At 44.5% G+C, this 21557-nt stretch overlaps 1 protein-coding gene across 3 annotated transcripts in view; it reads right to left on the minus strand.

Moving 5' to 3' along the window:
* The window catches only part of CSGALNACT1 (chondroitin sulfate N-acetylgalactosaminyltransferase 1), a 308877-nt gene that overhangs the window by 78493 nt on the left and 208827 nt on the right, over positions 1-21557 (minus strand). For all 3 annotated transcript variants that reach the window (XM_081268974.1, XM_081268975.1, XM_081268976.1), the window contains one exon: positions 6587-7533. In XM_081268974.1, coding sequence (XP_081125100.1) covers positions 6587-7229 — 643 coding nt within the window. In that variant the 5' untranslated portion in view covers positions 7230-7533. The remainder of the gene's footprint in view (positions 1-6586; positions 7534-21557) is intronic.

Genomic DNA, 21557 nt, shown 5'->3' on the forward strand with positions numbered 1-21557 from the left:
ACATACTTACCTGCCCTCCTGCCTTCTACCCCCTTATGATGGAGCTTGGAGGCCTCATAAGACACCAGTCCCAGGCCCATACCCTTGGACTTCCCAGCCTCTAGAACCATGAGCAATTAAACTTCTACTGTTTATAAATTACCTAGTCTGTGGTATTCTGATAGAGCAGCACAAAAGGACTAAACGATGCTAGTGTTCTTCTGTTGGTGGAGTTCATCAATCTGTCTTAACCATCTTCCTGTGCCTGTTTGTCTTTCCCAGGATCTCATGTTTTTCTTTCTGATCAAAACTTCTTCCCCAGAAAGTTTGTACAACTCTGCAGAGTAGGCCTCCTGCAAGGGTGTTCGTATGACTTGGTTATGTTTTTAAGATTTCCTTACATCACTCTGGGACCAGAGAAGAAGAGCATATTTAGTCAGAGGCCTTCAGAGCAGGAGAAGTGGCAAAGCGAAGGGCTGCGTTCTAAGGTTAAGGCAGACACAGGCTTTGGAACCTTGGTCCTGTCAATCATTAGCTGGTAAACCTTAGGGATGGATGTAACTTAACCTCTTTGAACTTCATATTCCATACTGATAAAATGGAGATAATGAGAGTGTCCACTCTGCTGGTAAAGAGGAGATTAAATAAAACCATGCTTGTGAAATATCAGAAATAGTGCCCGTTGCAGATGCACAGACATAAGCCATAAGCAATGGCCTCTCTTACCACTGGGATTGCCAGGATGCTGTTCCAGGACTCTTTTTCAGGACCCACAGCAAATGTTAAGGGCCCAAGAGCTGGGCTCTCCATCTCCTAGGAAAGGAGGATCTTCTAATTGTAGCACATTTCTAGATTCAGACCATCTTATATCTGGCTCCAAGACCCTCATGAGCTACATGTCCAATGACTCTCAGATCCTCTTTGCTGGTAACACTGGTCTACCTCCTAATCCTACCCCCAATCCTGTTTTCAAGTCGCTCTGTCTTCTGGTACTCTGCCTCTGCTGCCATTCTGTTCCCCACTAACTTCAGGACCAACTTAAGTCCCACCTCTTCCAGTTTCATCCCTGACCATCCACTGGCATCCAGTCACCATTTCTGAAGCCCACTACACTAACGGTCAGTCTCCCCATTGAACCCTCACTCACTCAGAGTTCTGTCTTCCTGCACAGGCAGCCTGACATCTGGCTTATTCTCCTGTCTTAGCCCTCCAAGCCGGTTGAGACCTTGCACACAGAGCAGGGATTCCACACATGCACGCTGATTAAACCTCTCTGCAGGACTTCATCCACAGCCCTGAGGAAAGGCTGGAGGCCTGATTAAAATACAATTGATCCTTCCCTTCAAGTACCACTTCCTGCCCAGGGTGGCAGAGAAAGTTGAAATCTGAATAGTGGCACTTGGCATACAAAGGGGCTGAACCAGTTGTGTGAAGGTGGTCCTGTGCCTTCCTCTTCCCATCCAACATCCACTCACACAGAGCACCATCCCCTTCCAACTAGTGTGAGATCCCAGTTCAGGTCCCCTCTCTTCTCTGAGCCTGAGTCCTTCCTAACTACTCTAGCCAAAGCCAAGTTCCTCCATCTTGGTCACTCCATAGCATCAGAAATTCTGTCTTATAATATATTATTAATATGAAACCTAAACCAGGAAGTGACACCTCAACTAAAAAAAAAAAAGAAAAAGAAAAAGAAGAAGGAAGAGGAGGTGGAGGAAGAAGAGGAGGAGAGAAGGCCCCTAGGAAATAAGTTACTTAAATAAAAATAATGAAATCAAAACCCAACCACAAAATGATAATACAAACTCAGACTTGCCAGTTTCTCAATCTTGCAACAAAATACTCCATACACAGGTTCCGTCTGTTCCAGCCTGCTGAAGGTCAATGGAGTGGATCCTTGGTAAAGGTGTCAGAACTGTACAATTAACCTTCTAATTCTATTGCCCTTTTTCTTAACTATTTCCTCCTGCCCTCCCCGTCTTGGAGGCAGACTGGCCACTAGCAGGTAGATCTCAGTGCAAAATGAAAATGTGCAGTCTTGTATTCAAGAATTATCAAGAATTTCAAAATATTCTTCAATAGAAGAGTATTTATTCTTACATGGACGCTCCTGCTGGCCCGGCCCTGATGGAAGGCCTGGGGTGCAGATTCCTGTCCACCGGCTGAAACCAAGGCTGGGCTACTTTCTTTCTCATCATCACCATAGAAATAATTTACTCTTGTAAGTGAAACCTCAAGCCACTTATTTGCATTTAAGCCTCTTAATTCTAATTTTGGAATAAAAAGCATCTGTCCCTCCTCATAGGAACTTAAGGCATCAACAAACAAATGGGTAGATGTCAGACAGGGAAAGGGACAGAGCACATGGGTGAGGTGACACAAGAACCATCTATCACACAGGCTTTCTCACTACTTAATGGGCAAACCAATTACACTGAGTTCTGCCACTTTCAATCCCCTGGAGACACTGGCAGAGAAATTTAAGCCCTAAGTCAAGAACTGAACCTCCACTCTTCCTTATTTCCACACCAAGATCTCCCAATGCCCAGAAAAGCATCCAAATACCCATTTTACCATTTCTACCTCATGCCATAAAGCAGCCAACAAAGAAGTCCAAATGCACACTGAGAAAAGGCTCCATTTTCTGCCCCGGCACGTCTCTCACCAATGGATGACTCTAGATTGCTCAAAGCCAGACCTGGAACTGGGTTTGATTTGTCTGGATACACTTGAGCAAAGTGGTCAGTTACAGAGTGTCCCTTAGAAGTCACTTGGAGATACACAAACAATGGAAGTCCAAAACTCAGCAGTATCTCCACAAGGTCTTGGTTGTGGAGTCCAGAGATTGGAAACAACCATACAGTCTGCTACTAATTTATATAGTAATTTCTATATCTTCTTTTTTTAAAGTATATCTCACCTCTCAGGGTATGTTTCATATTTTTTGTTTACTTTTAAGATAGGGACTTGCTAAATTGCCAAGGCTGACCTTGAACTTGAGATCTTCCTGCCTCAGCCTCCTGAGAAGCTGGTATTCAGGCATAAACTACCATGCCCAGGTTCTACCCTCTGTCTTAATCCATTGTGTGCTGCTACAAAAAACAAAAACAAACACACCACCAAAACTGGATAATTTATAACGAATAGAAACGTATTTGCTCATAGTTCTGGTGGTGGAGGGACTACAAGATCAAGGTGCTGATAGGTTTGTTTTTTGTTGAGGGCTGTACCTCCAGAGGGGAGGACCACCGTTTCCTCACCTGGCAGAAGGTGGAAGGGCAAGCTACTGAAGGTGGCAGGAAGCCTTTTTTATGAGTCTTACTCCCATTCACAGGGAAACGAGTCCTCGGGACCTCTCAAAGGTCCCACTTCTTATTAGTACTGTCACATTGGCAAAACCTGGGTTTTGGAGGGGATACATTCATACTACAGCATTCTCAAAACCTCAATTTCCTTGCAGATCATAGCTTGGCTTCACCTCACTCCAAAAAAGAGTCTTTGGGCATCTGACCCCCTCTCGCCACAGCTCTCCCCCTGGAGGAGGATGAGCTGCACAGGCTGGTGGGTGACATTAGGGCAACCCCATGGAGACAGCAGACCCAAATGCTTGCATAGGAGTCCCACTGTCAGATATCTGGATTGCAAAAGAGGAATGACTCAGAAGGTTAAATTGTTTTATGAGATGATGTTAAACCAATATCCAAGAGTTCTACTGAAAAAAACATTAAATCAAAGCCAAATGCTGCGCCACTAAGATTTCAATGCCTGGGTATATATCCCATACTGAAGGAATAACTGAACTACAACATAAAGGAAGGAATTGTCTGTTTCCTTGAGGAGATCAAAAGTGAGGCATCCAAGGCCAGGTCCTGATCACACATCTTTCTCCAGATGATTGTAAAATGTTAGTGCAACTATGTAAGAATAGAACACAAAAATAAATGCCAATGAAACATATGGGGAAAAGAGGCAGATATCACTTCCCCTATGTTTGGAGACTGATAATAATTAAATCATACAGATAACAAAGTAGAGAGTCACAGTGTGTCATGCTCTCTGGAAGCTGCACCCATTGTTGAGTTGCCACAGCCAGACAAGATCTCCTAGGTAATCTGTCTGAATTCATCCTTTTATAGGAGAGCATCCCAAGGGTAGGTGGCTTGTCCTGGGTCACTCAGCAGAGTGGATGATAGAGACTCCTTAGAAAAGGTGGCTTGGCAAAGTTGTGAAGAAATGGAGTCCAGGATCTGAGGCTGGGGCTGTAGGGACCAAGGATGGCGTGCACATGGAGTCTCTTATTCACAGAGGAGGAGCCTCAGTCCTGAGGTCTCAGTGCCCCATGCTTGGGCCATCATGCCACCTGCTTCACGGTGACCTTTAAATTTATATATCTATTACCATCTGGAAGCATTGTAGGGGCTTTTATTTATCCCCCCCCCTTTTTTATTCAACAGACTCTTGGTAAACTGTTCCAGCTCTTGGACTAAAGAAACCCCATATGCAAAATCATGTTTGGAAATGCAAATAAGTTATTTTAAAGGTCTAGGTGTGGATGGAAGACTCATGAGTCAGGATTGAAAAGATACTTCAGTGTAATTCAGTCTGGCCACCAATCTGAGGCAAGACTCATGATTTACAAACTCCTGGCCAAATGATCCCCTACTTAAGCGAAGAATCCCACTTCTTCTGAAACATTGCTACTTTTCAAAGTTACTACTACTTCCCTGCTTCCTCTGATTTGTTGAATCTTTTACAATACCCTGCTTCCTAGGTATATAAAAGATTGCCTCCAAATCTTTTGCTATGACTAAGAATTTTAAAAGTTAACCTCTGTTGCTTATAACTGTAAAATCTACGTAAATATATTTTAAGGGTTTAACTTTATTTACACATAGGAATACAGTTGTCTAGACTTTCACCAAATACATGTGGATTGACTTGCATTAAAATATCAGCCATCTTCTGCTCATGAAAACAACACCAGGCAGCTTTGATGAGAGTGTCTCCTGAAAAAAGTCAGCCAGATCTCAGAGCAGATAAGCATGGGGACAACAGGCTGGTGCCACTGCTGATTGAGAAAGATGGGCCTTACATATTAAGATACTATATACAGAAAAGCAGACAGACTTCAAAAATGAAGGCAGATTGCAAATCACAAGGGCAAACATTCCAAACTGCAGGCATTGATTTGCAATCAAGTTCTTTAGAAATTGCTTTGTATGTGGGCAGCTCTATGTAGCACACTTCAGGGACAGTGGCAACCAGGATTTTGTAAATGATGTTTAATGAGCTTCTCCAGGGATCAGCTAGTAAGATAATATATGTGGAAATGCTTCATAAACTGGAAGGCACCATAAAATGGGAGGCTGCATCACCATTATATTTTGAACTCTTACTGAGTGCTCACCACATGCTTATCATTATTATACTGGTTCGTGGATGAACACTCCGGGCATTTTTCATATCTCATATAAATGAGAAAAAAAAATCTTATGCAAAAAGCTTGATCTTATAAATGATTTCTTTACCTAGGTATATGAAAAATGATGCTACATTAAAACCACATGAATTTATGGTTCACATATAAAATGGAAAAATCATAAGACAGGAAAGTGCCAAAGAGAACAGGCATAAATAACAGCAGGAGTGTTTCTGACAAAAGGAAGTCTGTCTTGCCTATAGGCCTGTGAAATGTTGTATAACAAAGCGTGGAGTGGGCTTAGGTGGACACAGCTCCATTTCTGGACAAGTCAAAGCAGATTATAATCAGAAATGGGGGAAAGAACTGGATGCCCCTGAAGCTACCACTTCTCTCAAATTATTAGTTGATTTTGAACCAGAAATAATTTCTAAATTAATTAAAGGTTACCAATGAACCTAAAAACCAGACAAGGCACCTGTCTTCTAAAATTAGACACAAACACAAGTTAACACAAGGCTGTCTCCTGCCCATGGAAAAAGTTGAGTCACGTGCTTCATTTCCACCTGCTTTGACGATGTGCACAATAGACCTGGTGATAAAAGGGTGGGAATTCTGGACTCAGGACTCGCTGCTGGGTTCACATTCTGGCTCTGTCACTTGCTAGCCAAGCAATTCCAGGCACTTAATTAATCTATAGCTCCATTTCCTCCTCCCCTAGTGGGGTCCTTTTGAAGAAAAAGTGAATGGATAAGTGCAAAGTACCTCAGACTGCATCTGGCACATGTAAGGTTCCCAGGCCTGATACCCAGACCCAGTTCCTAGACATGCGTATGGGAAGGAATAGAATGAAAACTGCCTATCACAGTCTATTGGGCTTCAAGGTTTTAGGTCTACATTTTGTTTGCTTTCTTCCTTCTTCAAAGCAAAGTAAGACATTCTACCTTCATCTGCCAAGGAGAAAGTGCACTTAATGATTGTGGTTTCTACCAGAAACTAAGTGGAAACAGATGTTTCTGAAAAATAAAAACCCATGGCACATTCTTTGGTGTCCATCGCATCAAACCTGCCACCAGCCACCCCAGAGCCAACTGCTGACCTCCTGCAGCTGGAACCTGCCTGGTGGCCAAAGGGGACCCCAAATGCCTTTTTGCCCACCCACCCCCAGCTCCCATTCACAAACACACCAACCTTCTATGAAATCTGAGGCCGTGTAGGGTCGCTGATTTGGGCTGTTCTCTCCAGGGCTGTTCAGGCTCTCCAGGGCCGACTCGATAGCTTCCACCAGTTCGTCGCGCTTGTCTTTCCTCACGGGCTTCTCCTCGGGGTGGCGGGTCAAGCCCGTCTCCAGCTGGTACACTTTCTGGAGGGTGAAACTGTCGAAAGGCACCGCTGCGTACTCGGTGGCCAGCTTGACGCCGCTGTGCACCTCGGCCTTGTCCACTTGGGCACGCAGGAAAGCCAGCAGGTCGGCCTGGGCCTTATGCATGGGACCAGGACCCGGACCGGGACCGGGGCGCAGGCCCGCAGGGTCGCTAGCCTGGTCCTGCCCGCTCCGGAGCTGCTCGCTGCGACCCTGCAGCTCGTCCTTGAGCTGCGCGATCTGCCGCTTGAGGCTGCTCACGTAGTTGCGGTGCTGCTCCTCGCGCTCCTGCAGCACGGCCTGGTAGCCCTCTTTCCCCGTGGGGCCGTTGGCCCTGGGCAGCCCCAGCTGCTCCTCGTCGCCCCTGGGGGTGCAGGCCAACATGTAGAGGACGGAGATGGCGCAGCAGAGCAGCACCAGCAGAACCACCACCCGAGAGATCCACCCCAGCAGCCCGCGGCGGACCATCATCACTCAGCGGAAGGCCATGCGTCCAGCATGCGCGACATCCCAGAGCGTCACGGTCCCCTCGGAAGGGCTTCCCGGACTAGACCACAGGAAACGTGCGTCTGGGCCGCCCTGCGCTGCTGTCGTCCATTTCCGTCTAAAACGTGTCCCGCTCCTTGGAGTCAACAGCCACCGGAGACAGCTCTCCCACTTCTAAGGGAAGATCTTGCAGGCAGAAGCGGTACTTTAACAGGCTCCTCCAGGCTCTTCCATTCATTCCCATCGTAACCCTCCTGATGCACCACTGAGACCACTGAGACGTGGGGACCTGGGGAGACACAGAGGGCAGGTACACTTAATGAAGACCGTAACACCTTGTTTTCATTCACTGTGGCAATCAGTGAACGAAATAGGCCTCCTCTGATGTTTATGGAAAGATACCATCGATGGTTAAATATTGGTAAATATTTGTAGATCAGGACACAAAGGGGCACCTGCAGTGTAACACAGTGAAGAACAAAGGACACCGATAAATGATCAGAGGAAAACAGGGCAAAATGCAGATAATCGTTTTCTCTGGGTAGAAGGGTTAAGAGCATTTTTTCTGCTTCTCTTCTCTTCTACTTATTTTTGTATCTTGTACATTCTCCACAATGGTACATGTTTTGATGATTTAAAAAGGAAAAAGCAAAACTTAAAAGATATTGAAATTGTTGCCAGGGGACTTTTCTGCCTGGGCCTGGCCAGTAGGTCCAGGGGTGCAATCAGGTGAACCCTGTGTGCTCACTGTGTGCATTCACCCAGGGCAGGCCGGCAAGTCATTAGAATGGATCCCAAGCTTTCTGATAGAACCTGGGACAGCACCTGGAAGTTCAAATGTGCAAGTAATAATGTGGATGGTAATACTCTCAGAGGGATCAGGACAGTTATTCCCCTTAACTCTCCAATCCTGCCTTAAAGACAGAGCGATGAGTTCACCTTAGAGAGGGATGAGGGTGGGAGAAGAGAAACCGGAAATACTGTCTTGTTGAGACTCCAACCCAGACATGTCTCTATTCCATTGTCTGCAAACAATTCTGTGTCCTGATTGTTCATAGTGACTCTAAGACAGATGGCAGCTCTGAACCCCAACTCTAAATCCCTGTAACAAATAAGGAGCCAACCTAACTCCGTGGCTCCAAGTTCCCCACTGGGACATGGTAGATGATATTTTCTTGCACATTTCTTTTTCAGTGTTCTTCTTTCTTCAATGCCCTTTCTATATCTCCCACTATGCAGCCAGAAAAAAAAATAAATAAGAAAATGATTAATAGAATGTAGATCAAATTAAATTTCTTGTTTAGGGACATTTCTGTAAAAATTTCTTAGCTGCATCTTCCTGTATCATTTCTCTTAAAAATAAGCTCCTAAGGGCCCCTGTGTTTTACATTTTGTGAAAACCTGACATTTTAAACAATCCCTGAGATGCCTGAATTTTCTATCGCAACCCAGAAAGCCAGATTCTAGGCCACTAAGAGTCTCACTGTTTCTGTTCCAGTCACAGATGGGAATCAGGAATTCAGTCCAGTCAATTAGCACCTCCAGGACCCCGGAGGAGATTCCACTGTTATTCTCTCCATACTAAAGCCACAGTAATAATCCTAGGCTCACTGAATTGATTGGAATGTCACCTGCTATGTTCTGCATCCACATAGAAGTTTTCTTTCTATTACCAGCATATGTGCCCTTACTGCTACCAATCTACCACCAAAATAGTTTATTTCTCTATTTTCCTTAAATGTTCAACACATAACATTTTCTTTCTAATATTCTCTCTAGTACTTCCTTTGGCCTGAGGAGTCTACTATAATTTAGAACAATACACAGTTATTAGTGCTAAGTTTAAAGTGCATGTTTTGCCCTGGAAGCCTTTTATGTCTGATGAAAATCCATGGATTTGTATAATTAGTATAATTCTGTGATTAAAAACATCTCAGCTTTGGTGTTCAGGCACCTTGCTGTTTTTAATGGAATTTCTCAGATGAACTCATTATATCCAAGTATTAAATTACCAGTGAAAACATGCTTTATCACATTATTCTGCCATTTTAAAGACATTTGCTTTTAATAGGTCATCATTAAAGATAAAATAAGCAAATCAAAAAACAAACAAAATGGAACATTTTTTTGCTGTGGGATCTTAACATATACAATCTTTCTAACTAATTTTAATGGAATCATTGTCATATTTGCATAATTGAAATCATGTTGGTTAATTGAAGCAATGTATTAAGGCTATGCTTAAAGAAACTTAAAACTGCAGAACATCATTTTGTTCTGTTCTAGAAGTCTCTTTAAAGTCTAGTCTGGCTTTTGAAATACACTAGTATACATTTCAAGGTTATTTGGTATTCTACTTTTTGGAGAAAAGGAATAAAAGGAGAAAAAAAGCCCTAGATCTTTAGGAAAAATTAACTTTTAAAACGAAACACACACACACACACACACACACACACACACACACACGTGAAAAAAGAAACAAAACTGTTGCCAAAGAAGCAGTGATAAATTTTTCCTTCTAAATGTCAGGAGCAGAGAATGTATGTCAAAAAGAAAACTCTGCATCCTTTAATAGACAAACTATTTCTAATGATCTCAGCAATCTAATCTGTAATTAAAAATAGTAAGTGGTATACTATAGGTCCTAACTACTGGAGAGGAATATCTGCTTGCTGAAGTCAGAAGACGCTAATCCTTTGGAGACCTTAGGTCTTTTACTTGGCAGCACAGAAGGTCATTCTGAAGAGTGAGTGCCAGCTGCTCTGCCACCTTCAGGAAAGACACCTGAAGAGACAAAACTAGACCAATGCACGACTGAGTCACAAAGGCACTGTGTAATCTCCCTGTCTAGGCAGAGGGGTTGGACAATTAGAATTAACATTTATAAAGTGTTTACTGACTTGCAGATGGGAAGCACCATGTAATTACCAAGCACTACCACGAGTTAGAGATGACAGTGAAAATATAGCCTTATGTGCTCACACCAGCATTGTGCCACTATCTAAAAAGCTTAGGAAAAGCACCCAGATATTTAGACTAGCCAGTCTCTGAGGGTAGTTGGGGTACAGGCAATAAGTGGAGAGTGAGGGAGTTCCCTGCCAGAATCAATTTTAGGACTCCTCAGGGAAGAGATGCATATTTCTGGAGTAACAGAAAATCAGGATTCTTGTCACCTTTAAAAACATCCATCCTTACTGACTGCTCTGCCCAATACTTTTGTATCCCTGACCAAACCCCAAAGAATGAATGGTTCTGCAAAGTACCATGTCTGGAACCCTGGATTTATTGATGAGACTGAAGGGAACATTCAAGCACCATGGCTTTACTACCATTCTGGGCAACACCATGATGGGGTGAAAGCTTCTTTATGGTCCTTTCTAATAGATTTTTACTGAAATAATTGTCATGTTTGCATAATTGAAATTATATTGGTTAACTGAAGCAACGTATTAAGGCAATGCTTAAAGAAATTGCCCCATGAAGTCAAATCACTGCTCTGGTGCTCACTCTGGTCTGAGCCCATACAACAGGACTAAAGAGTCTCAGACCAAAAAAACTCACTTCTGTGTGGACAGTGTTCATCATCCACATGTCAGAATAATTCTAGGAGCTTTTGGGCTGGGATATGCAGATAAGGGCTTGCTTAATAAATGTATAGCCCTTCTTGGGCTTTTAAGTCTGGGAATCAGGGAGATACAGTGGACTCATGTCAAAGAGTCCAGTAATGGAAGGTTTTGCAAGACTCCAGGAGAAAACTGGGTTAACAGCCTTGAGATCTCACTCAGACCAGGAAGCATCCTGGACCTCCCCAGACCCCCAACAACATAATAGTGACCCAACATTGGGTAAGTCACAGTCCTCACCATCTGGGATCCTGTCTTTATTCATCCCTATAACAAATAGGCATTAAGTACCTACTGTGCTCAGTGCACAGATTCCAACCTTGTAGAGGAACTCAGATGATCTCAAAGAACTATACCATAATTTGAGCCCCCAAACAGAAAACTTGATATTAAATAGATATAAGGTGTGAATGCCATGCTCTCATCTACCATTGTAGAGGTAGGGGGAGGCAGAGGAGAGGGTATAAGAAGTATATAAAATTTAAAAGAACCAATAGAAGATAAATGCTGTGAATCATTGACATTTGTTAAGATATACAAGTGGCCACAGGTGCAGTTTACCATTTCATCCTCAAGTGGAAGCTTCTGGAAGATGAAACAAAGATAGGTCTAAGTTTGGTCCAGAGCGTATGACTCCCCGCTTAGAGGTGGTCAGTGGATATCAGAATTTCTATGGCTAGGACAGAAACTGCTATTAGCGTAGGTACTAGCATTTTACTCTACAGATCCCAGTGGACATTTCAGCCACAAGACATGGAACCTGCCAAGATGAATCTATTAATGTTCTAAGGAAGCTCATAAATCACGAAGGACTCCAGGACAAGCCCTACTGATGAAATGCGCTCAGGGTCCGTGGCCTGCAGAAGGGGGTGGTGGCTTCATGGTGAGACCGGGTCAGGCAGCCCTACACATTACAATCAGGGGCCTTGTGAGTGACAGAGGAAACTTTCCAGGGAGTGACAAATCCTTCAGGCCATCTCTACCTCATGGGCAGGCACAGCTAAGAGAGGACTGCAAGAGGACAGAACCAGCAGTGTTTGCTGGGTCTGGAAGTGGTGAACCAAAGCCCTACTGCCACCATGAGAGCCCACTCCAGTCTGGCCCATACAGGCAGCTCTTTGACAGTAAGCAAACAAATGCAGCTTCAGGGAAAGGACTGGCTGTAGTGATAGGACACAGACCGAAGCCACATCTCCTGGGTGTCTGTGGAAAGGGCATCGTGCAAGGGTTCTTATTCAGAGAGTTTTCAAACGCCTTCCAAAATGGATATAAAGTGAACACTGTAAACTTTATTAAAGCATATGACTTCATTTAGAATTGCCTCTACTTCAATTTAATTCTTGTGCACAGGGTGTGGTAGTCAGCATCCAAGATGGCCCTCAATGACCTGGCCCCCTGGTATTCTTTTTTTTTTAATTATTTTAACTTTAATTTTTATTTCTTACATACATGACAATAGTGGAATGAATTACAATCATAATTATCCATTCACAGCACACTGTCTGTTTGCTCAATGTGTGAGCTTGATGTGAGTGACCAACAACATGGCAGAGGAGGTGTGTACGCCACTTGTAAGAAAATATGATAAAAAGACTGCATCTTCTTTCTTTCTCTTTATCTCAGTCAGCTGCCATGTTGTGAGCAGCCCTGTGGAGAGGCCCATATAGGAAGCAACTGATGTCCCCCCACTGACAGCCATTGGGAACTAAGCCAGCACTACCAGCAATCCCCTGAGTGAGCTTGGAAATGGATTCTTCAGCCACAGTCAAGCCTTGAGCTGACCAAGACTTGACAGTTCAATTGCAACCTGTGAGAGCCCAGAGGGTAAGCTGCTCCTGGATTTCTGACCCTGTGATCCCTGGAGACAATAAATGTTTGTAGCTTTAAGCTCTTACATTTGGGGGTTTTGTTGTATGCAAAAACATAACTGATGTATAGGGTTACAGACTTTAGATTTAAGTGAAATACTATAACTACTACCACCCAAACAGCTGAGTATTTTTCATTTCATAATATGTTTTAATATGTCTTATCTCCTCTGATACAAGAATCTTGTGAGAACAGAAAGATGTCACTATAATCACATCTCAATTTGGAAAAACTGAGCTTCAGAGAATTTATGTGACTTGCTTCACAACCTATAAGCTGCAGAACGGGGACTCAAATTTATCTCTGACTCCATGTTCAATACACTTCCTATAATAGCACGTCTCCTCTAAGTTTTTACTTTTAAGCAATACACTCTTTTTTTTTCTATTAATGACAAGGACTTTGTGAAAAATGGTAAAATTAAGGCAAAAATGTAATTCTGTTTTAGGGAACCCTGTCCAGAAGCCTGGAGCCCATAGTGGAGCATTGCTTGGAATGGTTGACTGTCATAAGGTGTGGGCCACATAACCCAGAACTGGTGAAGCACCACAGACCTGCCTCTCCCCAAGCTGTCCTCACGGCAATTAGTGGCACCATGCTCCACCAAGCCACTAAGGTGAGACACAGAAAAACATTCCTAAGCCTTCCTGCTCTGCCATCCTTTGCCACTGACCTATCACCAAGCAAACATGTCTCCACTTTGAAATCTATCTCAGGTGAGCTTTCTTATGTGTACCACCAGCCTGGTCAAGGCTCCACCATCTCCTAAAATTATGAAGTGCAAAGTATTTTCAATAATAATTTCTTGTGCTGCTGGGCACCTCCAAGGACTCTGCTTTAGATTCTCAGTAACTGACCTCCTGATGGCATTTCAAATTTCCACAGGATGGAGGTCCTGCCAGGACTGGTTCTAGAGCCCCAGTGACAAACCCTTTCCTCCATTCCTCAAGGGATTCCAGCCTCAGGGTAATGTACTTCCTACTTAACCTTACTATCTCTATCCAGGACCCCCAATATCCAGGGCCCCAACCATCATCTGGCCTCTGCCAGGAACTCACTTCCCTTCCTTCCTAACTGGGAAAACTAGGACTTGGCTTCAAGGGTCTGCTTGGTGAGGTTCAACTTATAACCAGGCCCCCATCAGCATGTTCTCCCAAGACCAGCACAGATGCAGTCCAGTGGAACAGGTTGATCACTTCTTAGTTGGGGATTCCTTAGCTGGAAGGTACCCTTCAGCCCCTCAACTCCATGCTGGTCTTCTAAAAGAATTATTCTGATGAGCTAGGCATGGTGGCACACACCTGTAATCCCAGCCATTTGGCGGGGGGGGGGGGGGCGGGGGGGGCGCTGAGGCACGAGAATCTCAAGTTCAAAGCAAGCCTCAGCAACTTAGGGAGACCTTGTCTCTAAAGGGCTGGGGACTCGGCTCAGTAGTTAAGCATCCCTAGGTTCAATCCCCAGTATCAAACAAAAAAGAGTCATTCTGATGCTATTTTCCCTAGTTGTATGCAGGAAAAGAGAAATGTGGCTAAAAGGAATTAGGTTTAAATAATTTTGAAAATGAAGACAGAAATTAATCTTTGCTCTTCTCATTTTTTGTTTGTTTGTTTTGGTTTTGATTTTGAACTTGCTGGTGGATCGTGGTAGAGAAGCTCTATAGAAGGAGTCTTCCTGTCTGTGCTGTCTCTTCCATTTCTACCCCTCTTTAGGAAACTCTGAGGCTATTAGTCTGCAGAAGTGGCAAGATGGAGCAAGAAGGGTGCAAAGAGAGGGCACTGGCATACAAAGGCACTACCCAAGTAACCCAGGGAGAATCAAGAACCTTCTCCCAGCAGTTGGCCTTTTCAAGCACAGATACAGGCTGAGTCAGCTGCCAAAGCCCTGCAGGGAGACCTGCCTACTCACCATCTCCCATGAAGCCCTTGGAGACAGGGAGCCACTCTGCATCACCAAGTGAGAGCCCTTAAAACAAGGCTTCCAAACCCTCCCATTGCTCATAATTACAATCACTTAGTGAGCATTTACTTGGGCCAGACTTCAGACTAAGCATCTTACAAACATTATCTCATTTAATCTGCAAAACAATTCTATGAGCTAAGTCTTATTATCCCCATTAAAGATAAGGAAATTGAGGCTTAGAGCAGTGTAATGACATGTCCCAGATGCACAGCCCTGCAAATGGCTCATCCTAGCTCCTAACTCAGCTCGGCTGACACTGAACCCCTGCTGGGCTAGCCTGCTAGGCTAGACTGTCCACCACCCTTTATAATCTGAACTGCTTGCTGAGACCTGTTCCTCTTTCTGCCCCTAACCTAGCCAATTTTTCTCCTTTCTGAATTCACAATGAACTTCTTATTTATGAGTTTTCCTGGTCCCTTAAATGTGGCAGGAAGCTCTGTTTCTCTAGCTCTAATTTTTTGCCTCTCTGTTTAGCTGCGATTTGCATTTCCCACATCTGTCACTAGCTATGCAAACTCACACTCTCCTGACACATGATGTTCGGCCCAGCTGTGCCAGTGTGAGCCCTGCTCTGAACCCATAATTGGGGCAGGACCTTTGCAACATCCTAATCAGAAGCCAGCAGCTTATAGCTACATATTGGGTCTAAACATCTCAACTCAAAGACATCCTGGCTGGTGACATTTTCATCAACTGAGAGATATTTCTTCTTTGGAATGGAGAAAAAGAGAACATCTCTAGGCCAGTTGAAATGATGGCTGGCCTTACTAGGGAGTCCTCTCCTGCCAAGCGTAAGTCCCCTTCTTTCCTCCAGAGCACTGCAAAACAGATGCCCATGGCCATGGCCACGCACCGTGTGTCCGACTAGCATCCTCCTGGGCAGCCGCAGTCAGCCTGGCATTAGTGCAGACTTGGGGAAGGAGCACCTGGGGAGATCGGGTCCTGAGGTCATGCGGCACAACTGCCAGGGAAATGCACACTGGCAATTAGCAAGGAGGGCACTAATTAAAAGTGAGCAATGCTCTGTGCCTTCTAGCTAAGCAACAAACACAGGGCCCTGAACAGGTTGCAGGCGGAGTTGCTGAATGGTAACTATCAGTTACAAAGGGGAGGTCAGAAGTGTGAATCACACACACTGAACTGTGAGGGACACGGTGACTCCCGGTGGCCAGGACTCAGCTTCATTGACAGTGAAAAGCAATAAGGAGAAGGGAAAAACTGGCTCCTGCCTTCTGATAAAATTATCTATGTTCCTTATTAGCAGACAGGAGAAGGGTCATAGAGGATAAGGGACCATGGTTATCAGAGGCCTCTGATGTCCCTGAACAAAGAAGCTTGGAAAGCCCAATTCATTGACAGATAAAGGGAGAAGTGCTCACTCGGAATCAGTCAAAGACAGTGGCCCAGGACCCTTCTGGGCAGCCCTAGAGGGGGCTCCACAGAGTGGTGTTGAGGAGTGGCTGGGCCTCCTGTAGTAGCTTTCTCCTCCATCCTTATGATAACCTCAACGGGAGTCATCGATTTCCACTCTGTAAGGCTAGGAAACTGGGGTTCAGGAGGACCAAGGGACCTGCTGCTCTAGTTGGATCTGGAATTGTCCCCCACAGGTCCTTGTGTTAAAGGCTAAGGCCCTACCATGGTGCTATCAGGAAGTGATGGACCCTTTAAGAGGTGTGGTCTAGTAGGAGGTCTCCAGGTCACTGGGGGTGTGTCCTGGAAGGGAACTAGAGCTTCTGTTCCCTTTTTCTTTCTCCTCTCTCTCTCTCTTTTGCATCCTGGACATGAGGGGAGCAGCTTTGCTCCACCATAAGCTTCCGCCGTGATGTACCCTCTCACCACAGCCCAAAGCCATGGGACCAACTGATCATGTATTCAAACCTCCCAAACTGCCAGCCAAAATAAGCCTTTTCTCTCACTGAGATGACCATCCCAGGTAGGTTTTATAGTGATGGAAAGCTGGCTGGCACACTTGTCCATACAGCCGGGGCCCCCAAATCCTAACCACCAACCACCATGACTGCCTTCCATCAACCTTACATTTCAGAGAGCAGAAAGTCACTCAGCACACACAGAATAAAGCAAAAGGAGCAAATGGGAAACAGGGCAAGAAAGAAGAGCAGGGAAGCTGGGGGTCACCTGGAAATGAGCCAGACAGCCTTGGAAGAGAACCTGCAGATGCCAGACTCGAAAAGGGCAAACTCGGGCCTTGACCTGGAAGTGGTAATTGGGGGTGCCCCATCTCAAGCTCCCCCAGGAAGGACACTTTACCCAGTGCAGTGACAACCTAAAGAGGAAATTCTGTCTTAATGGGTGCCTGTAGCCAACAAAGGGTTGTGTGCTCCTTCTCCAGGAGTGACATTCGGGCCTCCAAACCCCATCCTGGGCATCAGCCAGCAGAATGGGGAGTCTGTCTGCCCCCATTCCCCTGGGGAAGGGGATCCAGCACAGCTGACTGTCATCCCCACTGCACACTCCAAAGAAAGGACCTCTGGGAACATCCTAAGTCAAAGGGGGACGCTCACCGTGGTGAGTGCTCGCATGGGTTTTCTTGGCCACTGGAGGTGAGAGGGGCTAAGAATGAAACTGCCACTTTTAGTCAAGACAAAATAAACAGCCCAACTCCTCTCAGCCCTCCTCCTCCTTCCCACTACAAGGCAGACATCAGCACACAAATGAGGGGCTTTCTTTTAGAAAGCGGTTATTATATAACAAGACTAGAGAAAGCATGCAGTGGGCAGAATTATTTTAGAAACCCCATGAAGCTAGATCAACAAAGCCTTCTCTGTTTGTACCGTCTCTCTGAGTGTGGAAACAGAAGCAAAACTATGGGAGAATTTAATAATTCATTAAGGAATTATTAGCTATTGAGGAAGCCCCCATAACTAACAAATGCACAATGCATTGTTATTTAAAAAATAAATAAATAAATAAATATCATAAATATTTAAAAAATAAAAATCATAGACAATATTTCTAAGCTTCTGGTTGCAGCCCACCCTTGCAGGGGTATGTCAGCAAACCCCTCTTAGCTTTCCCTACCCTTCCTTGGTTCAGTTTCTTACTCCTGACACCTGGGACCAATCCATGTAGTCAACTCTCCCTGCTAAGGGGATGATTATTAAGGTAGTAGTTAAAAGCATTTCAGGATATTATACCTATAAAGAAAACTTTATATATACTCCCTATTTTCTGATGTCTGTCTCCTAGAAGGCAGGTCCTATTATATCAGCCCTAGTTTGCAGATTAAGGACACTGAGACAGAGGCTAGGTCCTTTTCCAGTGACACAGTATGTTCATCACTTTTTTTTTAATTACCATGACTGAAATACCTGACAAAAACAATTTAGAGGAGGGAAAGCTAATTTTGGCTCATGGTTTCAGAGATTCAGTCCATGGTCAGCCAAATCCATTGTTCTGGGCCCAAGGCGGAGTAGGACATCATGGTGGAAGAGCACAGTAGAGGGAAGCTGCTCACCTCATGGCAGATGGGAAGTAGAGAGAGAGCGGGGAAGGACCACAGGGAAGATGCACCCTTCCAGGGCATGCTCCCAGGGACCTACCTCCACCAGCCACACCCCACTTGCCCCTAGTGACCACCCAGTAGTCCATTCAAACTGGGCTGGACTGATTAGGTTTCAGTTCTCACAATACAATCATTTCACCTCCAAACATTCTTTCATTAACACAGGAGCTTTTGGGGGACACGTCATATCCAAACCAGAGCGCCCATCAACTTGGGTCTTGGGTTCTAGTACTGCAAAATCCAGGTTTCCAGTCCAGTATGCCTCCCCATTGCCTGTGTTCTTCGTCACTCTACCATTACTTCTCTGTTGCTGGCTACATGCTTTAGCAGAGATGCACAGAATTTAGCAGAATTGTTAAGGGAAGACAAAGAGGAGGACAAATGAACACGGAAATGCACACAGCCTACTCAAGGAACAGAGCCGGAGTTTTAAAGGGGCAAGAGGGAGGTGGTGGGAGAAGTCTTATAGCAAAGACCCTTTATACTGTGGAAGGGAATTTAACCCTTAATCCATAAACAATGGTGAGTTTGCATCTGAGTTTTTAAACAGGAGAGTCCGTGTGATCAGAAGTGAATTTTTAGCAAGTGGGCAGCACTGAGATAGATAGATGGGAGAGGAAAGACTGGCATTAAAGACACCAGATTTGAGGCCCCTATAGTGTTAAAAATAAGAGACCAGGAAGACCTGAATCAAGGCCACAGCACTAAAGATAGAGGGGGAGGTGGGATTCAGGAACTGTTGCTTAGATACCATCCCCAAGACTTGAAGGCTTATTATACAAGGAAAGGGAGAGCAGCCATCCGGAATGGGGCCCTGGTTTGGGCTCATGTGACTCAGAGGATGCAACATGCACAGGAGAAGATTTAGGAGAAAGTCCCGTTTGGTCTTGGACGTGCTGACTTTGCACTGCCCACAGAAATGCCAGGTAGAGGGTAGAGCAGCGAGGACTTTGGCAGGAGGACTCTCCCTGTATTCTTCAGATAGCTGCCCAGGCAAGCATGGGCTCTGCCAATTCCCGAGTGTCTGTAAGTCTTCCCGCGTGGATTTGCTGTGACTCTCCAAAGAGTTTGCATATTTTGTGTTCAACCCTGACCCTGTCTCCACCCCCTCCCCCAACTGCTGGGGATCTACCATGCTAGGCAAGTACTCTACCACTGAACTACACCCTAGCCTTGTATCTCCTTTTATCCTGGTAGTATAGTTCCGCGACCTAGACCGCAGGTTTGGGGTCAGGCATGGGAGCCCTACATTATTTGGTTTCCTCCAGCCTTCATCTCCCAAACACTGGGAGCACAGCAGGACCTTCCTTAGAGTTGTTGTATTGAGGAAATGCGACAGTACATGTGAAGTGCTCAGCATAGTGCCTGAGTTGATACCCCATCACTGTGTGCCAAAATAAGGTCTAAACCCAGCAGAGAGATGAGCCCAGCATCGACACCATTTTACTGATGAGACAATTAAACTACCAAGAAATAGCTGATGTTGATACAAAGTTATGAGCTAAATTAAATTAGTTAAATTAGTTAGTGCTAGAATCCAAGACCTAAGAATCTGTCTTTTCCTCCAAATTAAACTCTCAAAAGTCTCCATAAAAGCACAGTTGGCTCTCTATATTTGCTGATTCCACATCCATGGATTCAACCAAACATAGACTGAAAACAGTTTTTAAAAATTGATCTGTACTGAACATACACAGATTTTGTTTTTTCTTATCCATATTCCCAAACGATGCACTATAGCAACAACTTACACTATAGCAACTACTCTGTACATGGTTGCATTAGGTATTATAAGTAATCTAGAAATGATTTAAAGCATAAGGGAGTACATAGATATATTATATGTAAATACTAGGCCACTTTATGTAATTGACATTAGCATCCATGGATTTGGGGATCAACTGAGGGCCTGGGACCAATGCCTTACAGGTAGCATAACTCTTTTATATTATTGTTATCTCCCAAAAGCCCAGTTAATTAAGAGACAGAGAGGAGGAGAGGAGAAGAGAGGAGAGAGTCGAGGAGAGGAGAGGGGAAGAGAAGAGAAAAGGGAAAAGAAAGAAACAAAACTACAGTGAATTTGAAAAGTTCTCCCCAAACTACTATTTGAACAGAGTGGCATGGATCTCATTAGGGTGCTAGGAGAGTCCTTGCATGGAGGGAGCAGTTCATGGCTGTAGACATGAGACCACAAGTAGCAAGCAAATTTTCCAGCACCACAGACTTACCAGGAGGACCCCAGGAACAACTCTATGTTCTGACCTGAAGAGTCACTATTATATGGACAGCAGGTGCCACTTGGGAGAATCTCAAGACCTCCTCACATATTTGGGGATTATAATTTTCTAGTAGCTCCCATGATACTATTCTCTACACTGCAATTGCAGCTGATGGTATCGGATATATTCCTGGGGTTCAAAAAAATTTTAAACTACAACAGAAGATGTTTCCCAACTAAGCTTCAAGCGTCTTTGGAGAGGAAGAAGTTCCTCGATCCCCTCTTTCAATAGCACATCATTATCCTGTTGGATGACGGATCTCAGTTCAAAGCCCTTCAGGTGGATATAAAATGCCTCCACCTGAAAGATGAATTGAAATACGATCCTTTTGATTTCGAACGTGAAGCTGCAACAATTGCTGAAATTACTACAACTGCTTTAAAATAATTTCAAGGGACAAAATAATGAAAGAGTTCTAGCTCCTGCTACAGAGACCCGCATCGCAGCAGACAGCAGCTTCTGAAACCACCTGCTCATTCCACACCATCACTTCCCTGGAGAGGCAGCCTGTGGGAAGCATCCAAGGCATACTATGTAGTACCACCGTGTAGCTGCTGTGTTATAAATTTTTCTGTAATTTAGTTAATATTACAGAGTCAACGTGAGTTTTATCCATATAATCATCAAATACGAATCCAATGTCTAGTATCTGGGAGGGACCAAGCCAAGGGGATAAAATAAGAGTCACCCCAGGACCCTGTCCTCACAAAGGTCATGGGCAGTGGGAGAGACAGATCTAAAAATAACGGTGTCAGGGGAATGTGATCAATCATTGGTGATATAAACAAATGTCACTGCAGATCAGAAAAGGAAAGGACGGTTTCAGGTTAGAGGACTCAGAGAACTTTCAGCAGGTTCTGAAAAGCTACACATTATTTATTAGGTAGAGATGGGGACACCTGGAAGAACACCTAACTGATCCTGGATAGAGAATATGCAGCAGATCTAACTGAGTGTTCCTTATTTCCATCCTCATTTCACTATTAAGGATGCATACTGTCTTAATAAAAAAAAATAGAGAACTATAAACAGTCACCGTGTTATTGACTGTACCTATTTT

Source organism: Spermophilus citellus (genome assembly GCF_964194105.1).
Source record: "Spermophilus citellus genome assembly, chromosome: 16".
NCBI lineage: Eukaryota > Metazoa > Chordata > Mammalia > Rodentia > Sciuridae > Spermophilus > Spermophilus citellus.